General features: G+C 34.9%; 2 protein-coding genes across 2 annotated transcripts; one reads left to right on the top strand and one right to left on the bottom strand.

Moving 5' to 3' along the window:
- Window positions 1-1,132: 1,132 nt before the first annotated feature.
- LOC107839170 (remorin) lies at window positions 1,133-4,517 on the top strand. Its single transcript, XM_016682556.2, has 5 exons — window positions 1,133-1,427; window positions 2,714-2,761; window positions 3,016-3,103; window positions 3,518-3,599; window positions 4,100-4,517. Exons 1-5 carry the CDS (start codon window positions 1,334-1,336, stop codon window positions 4,295-4,297), a joined length of 510 nt encoding a protein of 169 aa, XP_016538042.1. The 5' UTR covers window positions 1,133-1,333; the 3' UTR covers window positions 4,298-4,517.
- Window positions 4,518-4,723: 206 nt separating this feature from the next.
- LOC107839169 (transcription factor MYB17) lies at window positions 4,724-7,790 on the bottom strand. The gene is made up of 3 exons (XM_016682555.2): window positions 7,315-7,790; window positions 5,806-5,935; window positions 4,724-5,684 (listed from the first exon to the last, which is right to left on the bottom strand). Exons 1-3 carry the CDS (start codon window positions 7,445-7,447, stop codon window positions 5,015-5,017), a joined length of 933 nt encoding a protein of 310 aa, XP_016538041.2. The 5' UTR covers window positions 7,448-7,790; the 3' UTR covers window positions 4,724-5,014.
- Window positions 7,791-8,049: the final 259 nt, after the last annotated feature.

Raw genomic sequence — 8,049 nt, 5'->3', positions numbered from 1 at the left:
GGCAGTTTGGTCAAAATTGATATAGTCACAATTACTATAATGTGTTCTAATAAAGTAAATGTACCGGGTCCAACTTAAATTTTGTTTGTTTTTCCTTGTTTCATACAGTTTATTGTTGTAATAATTAGTTTTAAAAAGAATTGTATCCGTTTATTTTACTCTTTATGTTAAAATTTTTAAACTAAGTTGCGCTTAGATTAACTGATAAGCAGTGACGGATTCAGAAATTTCACCAAATGTGTTCAAATATACAATAACAGTAGCGTAGATCCCGCTCAGAAAAGTGGGTTCAAATATATAAACTAACAAATTTTGATTAACTAAATTTTAAAGTTATATTATAATAATAAATAAAAAATAAAAAATAAAAAATAATCTGACATTTAAGAGAAATAAACTAACAAATTTTGATTAGCTAAATTTTAAAGTTATATTATAATAATAAAAAAAAATTAAAAAAGAAAAAATAATCTGACATTTAAGAAAAAGTAGCGAAAAATGTTGTTGGTGGGTTTCGAACTTGGAAAATCTTGAACCCGCCTTACCACTGAACTGAGCAGCAATGCATCTGAATTTTGTTCAAAAATTAATATATATCTTGTATATTTTCAAAGACTGATTCGTGTAATTTTTTGATGACATGAACCCGCTTAAATCTAAGGTCCCACCTGCTGATAAGCACATCTATTTTATTATGATGGAAAAAAATAATTTGTAATGAGTTTTCATAAACAGTGGCGGATCTAGCAGATATCAAGGGGTTCGTCCGAACGTCCTTCGGCTATTTTTTGTGTGCATTTTTAAATTTCTTTAATGAACTTTTTAGCTCCGTCACTATTTATAAGGATGGATATTACTAATATTCTTTAATTTTCTTGACCACTTTTGACATCTATGTTTTTAAAGACGCTATCGATATATTGTTCACATGTGGTAAAGAAACTATAATATGATTCAACTATTTTTGCTATCGTTTATTATTAAGATACGTAGACGAGACAATATACATAATGAGTAGAATATAATTTTTACATATAATCGGATTAACATATGGAAGCAATAGTATTTGACGTAATAGGGAGTATGCCGACAATCTCACATGCCGACACGTTAACAACACTCTCTCCACGTTTGTACCATTCAATCAATTCATACTTCTTCACTACTACTACTACTACTCTCTTCTATTTTTTTTTTTTTTTAGCATACCTATCCAAAAAAGTTATATAGAGAATCTCCAGATATTGTACAACTTGTTTCCATTTTTCCTTGATTCCTTCTTCTTTCTCTGTACTGTACTATTATAATATAGTACTATAAAATTAGCATAAAAATGGCAGAAGCAACAGCAGTAGTAGCGAAACCTGAAGCAGCTGTTGTTAATTCTGATATGGCCACTAAGGCTCTAGCTACTGTTCCTCCAACAAGTAATTGAATCTTCTTCCTATTCCTCTCTTCTCCTTTTGTACTTTTTTGTTTGTTGGATTTTCAGCAATAATATACTATCTGCCTTGTTCTTTCTTATGAAAATCATATCCATAGTTTGCCTTGCCTGCAAAAGATAACTCTTAAAAATTACTATGACTTCTTCTTCTTCTTCTTCTCTATTATCCCTATAGATGGATGTTTACTACCTCGCTTCATTTTTACTTGTTCAGTATTACTGGAGCAACCCAATTTTATTATGTCCCTATTTGAATATAGTATAATGGATTCGATGCTTTGAAAAATGATCATAATTAATAATAAGGGTAAATTACCTACTGTCTGATAAATTAGTATAATAGATAAGTAAAAATATATATGGACGGAGGGAGTAAATTAAATCTTATCTATTTCATTCTTTGCTTGTTGAATCCTTGGATAACAAACTAATTTAGAGTATAATGGATAAGTAAAAATGAATGGAAGGCGTAAATATCCTCATCAATTTCATTCTTTGATTGTTAAATCTACTATGTTTTGATTAAATAAAAAACTAAAGTATGCTATGGTTTATTGTTGTTCAACTACTCGGGCCTCCAGATTGGGATTGAGGAATCAAATTCTATTATTGTTCCTTTCTTGCTGGACTCAACTAATTTGATACCTTTATATTGCCAACAACTTTTGAATTATTGGAAAAACTTGATATACTTTTTTTTTTTTAAAAAAAAAAAGATAATTAATAATCAATAAGTCCATATATTCTCTCCTTTATTTTTTGACCAAAAACAAATAAATCAATATTATTTAGTGGATGGCCACTCTGGTTTACTTTTAATCAATAGAATTAGTGGATGGCCACTCTGGTTTACCTTCGTGAAGGGAGTTAGTACTCTGGATACCAATCAGCAATCATTGGTAGATAATGGTTGGGGTGAAGGCGGGTACCGGGTACCCACGTTATAGGCACAGTCGCTCGGTACCCGCACTAGTAGGAGGTAGCAGGTACCAGGTGGAATAATCAATCTGCACACAAACGGACTCGGACAATACCTTAGTGTAAATAGAAAGTTGAGTAATAATAGTATGACAGATTATTATAATGCTGAAAATTTGAGGCATTTCAAACGGATCATTAGCGTTGACTTGGCTGAATTGAAAGTTCTGTGATTTTGGTAACTTATTTCTGATTGAAAGGTTGAACCAAAAGCACATATTTAATCTGCTTGTATCTTGAGTGAAATATTCTGCGTCTTATGAAATATTTCCCATTTGCTGATTTTGGCAGAGCCTGATTCTTCAACAAAGAAAAGTTCTAAGGGATCTCTCGACCGAGGTATGCGCGATATTAGTTCTTGAAACTTTTCTAAGTATAAAGGAATGTGCTTTTGTTGCATATTGCAATATTAGCATGAAGAGTTTATATTCTCAGCTTTTCCATTTTTACATTCATTAGCTGGTTTAGGCAACTTTAACTTCGGTTGGAGCATTTCCTGTTAGGTGACAGATACAACGAAAGAATGAGTCCATCAGAGTCGGTCACATCTCAGAAGTTAATAAGTTCTCTATTTCTTGTTTTTTTTAATCCAGATGTTGCTCTTGCAAAACTTGAGACAGAGAAACGGAATTCTTATATCAAGGCATGGGAAGAAAGTGAAAAAAGCAAGGTGGAAAACAAGTAAGATTTCTAACTTCCTGTGTTATTCAAGAAAAATGTACAGACCGAAACTTCATTCCCTGTATGGAGAACTAATTGCGCTTAAATCTTAATCGAGTTTCTTTTCTTTAAAACGTTACAAATTTATGGAAAGTTTAGATAAAATATGTCACATTTGAAGTTGCAGAACATTCTCTTGTGGATGCTTAATAATTTTATTGTTATCTTAAACATGTTCACCACCTCATGTCTTGTCCACCTTTTTTTGGTCAAAATGTTAACATTTCTAGTATTTATTCATTTGCTAGTTGAAAGAACCTAGGAAATGTTCAAAAATTTGTGCCCGCCATTGATATAACGAATCATTCACATACGCTCAGGAAGATTTTTGCCAATTCAATAACCTAAGTCGTCATCTTCACCTTGCCTTAATAGGGCCCAAAAGAAGCTCGCTGCAGTTGGAACATGGGAAAACACCAAGAAAGCAAATTTTGAAGCTAAACTGAAGAAACTTGAGGTAAACAGGCTCGAAATCTAGTATATGTGCTTCTTCAATACTAGAGAACATGATGTATTGGGGAGAATGTCTCATCTTGAACTGCTTGCAACATTGTTTCGGGAAGTACTGCATTTTCTGGCTGTGAACAAGGTTGTGTTGCAAACGATTTCTATTTCCTTAAGTATATCGAGAAACCTTAGTGGTAGCTAAGGTGTAACTTAAGACTTATAGAAACTGGTTTTGTCGCCCATTTCAGACCAAAATATGGGTAATGCATAGGATGCGAGTATGTCTATTTCCTTAAGTATATCGAGAAACCTTAGTGGTAGCTAAGGGGTAACTTAAGACTTAACAAAACTGGTTTTGTCGCCCATTTCAGACCAAAATATGGGTAATGCATAGGATGCGAGTATGTGACAATCCATGTAGTTGAGTTTAGGTATCTTTGAGGATTCAAGCACACTGCTTTTGCCCCATAATTATTTTTAAATGTTGATAACCTTGTGCAAATTTTGCAGGAACAATTAGAGCAACAGAAAGCAGAATATGCGGAGAAGATTAAAAATAGAGTAGCTGCACTTCACAAGGAGGCAGACGAAAAGAGAGCTATGGTTGAAGCTAGAAAAGGAGAAGAACTTCTTAAAGCAGAGGAAATGGCTGCCAAGTATCGTGCTACGGGACAAGCTCCTAAGAAGATTGGATGTCTTGGATGTTAAAGCTATGAAATGTTTGATTCTCCTTTGTGAATTTTATGCTGATTCTCTTTATTAAGTGTTGTAAACGTGCTGAATTTTCCTAGTTTGTGCAAGAAAAATACTCATGAAAGTTTTTAAGTGTCATGATAAGGATAATTCATACAGGTGTATGAGTTGATGTATAAATGTCCCAAAGCTACAATGTGTTGTAATGCTGTCAAGAATCACTTGGTGTTCCTAATTTTCTGGCTGTACAATACTTGAGAAGTTTTTACTAATGCTTCTCTTGTTTGATTGCTGTTCAGGTTGGCCAAAAAATTAACTGTACTTCTTCCGTCTCATATTAGTACTCATGTTTTGCTTTTCGAGAGCCAAACATGAGAAAAGCTGCAACTTATTGTACTGATGATCAATTAATTTGGGGACGGAGGGAGTAACAAGCACGGCTTATAGAAACAAAACATAGACCTGAATGTCTTCCAGCTAAACGTATCATGCATGATAGCACTATTGCTATTACAAAATATATAGAGGTAAAACACATTTGTCTTTTCCCCTAATGGAGCTGAGATAGCCCTATTGCTATCATACTAATATATAGTAGAGTTAGAATATGTGTTCTTTCCACAGCTGGAGCCTGGAGCTACTAAAACAACCAGCAGAATGATTTTCGTAATCGACATTCCGGAGCCACTGATATCAGAAGAAAGCACACTGCCTATTCTGCACAAGGACAGATCAATAGCTTTCACTCAAAAAGGGATACAAGCTATAGGAATCACTATGTCCTAGAAAGCTCATGTCATTGTTACTAGGGAAATCCAAAAGAAGTTGCAATGCTGATTCGGATGAATCCTCATCCATGGCGTTGGAGCTACAGGTGTCTGCTCCTTGCAAGAAATCTTCAGTATATGGTTGGCCAATCTTCCACTCCATACATTCATTTTGGTTGCTCCCTGTCACTGGTGAACCAGCAACACCGATCTCAACCTCAGTCGTAATGCCTGAAGCTGATCCATACTTTGTACACGAAGATGCTTGAGAGGCTGGACTGTGACAAGCGCTTTTTTCTCCTTTCTTCAATTTACGAAATGACTCTCCTATCTCTGAGTTCCATATGCGCAAAAAATAGTCGGTCTCAGACCTCCCAACTGATGACGGAACCAAAAATTGAGACTCTCTTGACAGACGAGCCTCAGCTTCGAGCCTAGCACTTTCCCATTGTGCCAAGTGACGAGCTAAAGATGATGTAGCCGGTCTTCTCACCAGTCCATTGGGGTCAGACAGGTGTTCATGAGTCTGAGGATCTATGCCCATGGAAAGCAGACGCTTTCTCAGGTGAGTATTCCATAGATTCTTTATCTCATTGTCTGTCCTCCCAGGTAATTGTGAAGCAATTGCAGCCCATCTAGATGAATTTAAACATTTATATTTGAAGTATAAATGTTGCTTATAGTGTTTTGCATTACGTAAACAAGTACTGAGAAATACTACAAGTTGAGCTTGCAACAACAAAAGGCAAAACTAACCTGTTTCCAAGAATGCCATGTAACTGTATGACAAGCTTCTGTTCTTCGGGGCTAAAAGGACCTCGTTTGATGTCTGGTCTTAGATAATTCCTCCATCTAAGACGACAACTTTTCCCACAACGAAGAAGACCTGTCAGTGAAAATTTGCAAAATGGATCTTCATAAACAAGTCATGGTAATACAATTCTTTGCTTTCAATGCCTGTGAGTACAATTTGAGACATAAGTTTTCTACCAAAAGAGGAGAACAGTAGACAAGAATTTAGGTAAAACAAATACTAGAATATACATGAGATTATAATACCATAGAGACCAACGTTGTCATTGTATTCTATCACTCTAAGCCCTCCTACTAACAACACTAGTCATTTAACACAATACCAACTAAAAATCTATGATGTTAGCCAGACAACTGTAACTAGGCTGGAAACATTGAACCAGCAGGCGTCGAGGCTGTTCACTCAGACAAAATTTGGCACCAACATAGACCATTGGCTCATTTTCACACCAAGAGGATATGTGTTGAGCCCAACATTGTTAGTGTCTTTTGGTAAATCATTGATAAGCTCAACATTCTTAGTGCACACATAGAAAAGAGAAACAAACAAAAAACAGAATTTCTCAACTTCATAGGCACAATACATGAACTTGAAACCTCTTAATGATAAACTGTGACAGAGAATATCAAAGAGGCCCCAAACAAGGGACAATTCCCAATGATTTACCAACAAGGGATGTAGTAAAGTGGAAAGTACGTCTTCATCACTAACCCCCGGGTACGGAGTCGCCTTTGTTAGGAAGCGGTTTACCCACAATGTGGAACTTTCCTGTGTAAATCCGAATTTCGTCACGCTTCAATGCAGGTACGAATTCGAAAAAAAAATCCCAAAAAGTTTACAACTTTACTTACTTTCGAATTTGACATGAAGTGAAAAAAAAAAAAAGAAAGAGAGCACCTCCAGAAAGAAAACTTTAACTATTTTGCCAATTAGAGGTAAAAGTAGAAAGAGTCATTTACTTCATTTTGTAAAACAGAAAAAATAAGTTGAGAGTAAATGAATCACCCTCCCATGTTAGTATCACATGAAAATTGGAAAAACATTAATGCTCATGAGATGGTAAAATTTGTAAATAACTAGCTTTCACACCAAAAGAAGGAAAGCATCCTCCTACTAGTCAAAAACACAAAGTATCCATTTCCTTTCTTTCTTAATCACATCACATTCTAGATTTCACCAAGCTAAGTGGAGGGTCCAGAGAGGGCCAGACCGAACCATTACCCTACATTTCTGCAAGACGATGTTTCCACATAGAAGTAAGTAGTAACTTGATAGTAACTGTACAAGTTACAATCAAGACTCCTCTCAAAATAACATTGGTGAAATTGAAACAATCCCAGGTAACTCATGAGGTGAGGGGCAACTGGCTAAAAAGAACATGGAACTTTGAGACTTCAAAATGAGCTTATAAAAAAAAAAACAGAAAAATAGCAAGATAATAGTGGTGAAACCTGCAAGTTTAGGGAGTGAACGCCAGCTACCGTGACCATTCTTGTTGATAAACTCAACAAGCTTCTCATCTTCTTCAGGTGTCCAAGGTCCTCTAGTCAGACCATTCTTATCACAACATGGTGTTCTCCCCATTCCCCTAACACACCCACACACACACACACACACACTCACACACTAACTCTAGCAACTTGTTCCTCCTCAATGATCAACCCAAAAAAAAGGTCTACGTGTTTTAGTAACTTTAAGCAAAGAAAGAAGAGAGTTCCTAGGAGAGTGAAAATAGTAAACAGAAGAAAATTGACCTATCAAATGTAGGAGCAGAGTGGAGAGATGTAGAGTGTAAGTAGTATCAGCGAGTCCATAGCCGGCTACACATTAAATGCCATGATATGATGTGCATAGACAAATGCTACTACTACTGTTACTACCATTGCTTAAATGTGTCCATTAAATATAATGTAGGAGGAAAAATATTGAATGATTGACGTAATAGAACAATAAAGTTGCATTAAATGCATGCCTCTTTTTTACTACCATTTTCAAATTCTTGAGGTTTTGGCTATTCAATTTTATCATATAATCACTTTCTTTTTATCATAAAATATCCTTTTTTTTAAAGAATATTTATTTCAATTTAGTTGTATATTTAATGAAATTAAGAAGAATTTATTATATTTTTTTAATACTATTCTTAACATTAAATAACTAAACAAAATGTATTTACTCAAATTTAT

Source organism: Capsicum annuum, chromosome 8 (assembly GCF_002878395.1).
Source record: "Capsicum annuum cultivar UCD-10X-F1 chromosome 8, UCD10Xv1.1, whole genome shotgun sequence".
Lineage (NCBI taxonomy): Eukaryota > Viridiplantae > Streptophyta > Magnoliopsida > Solanales > Solanaceae > Capsicum > Capsicum annuum.
This window is presented reverse-complemented; position numbering and strand designations above follow the sequence as displayed.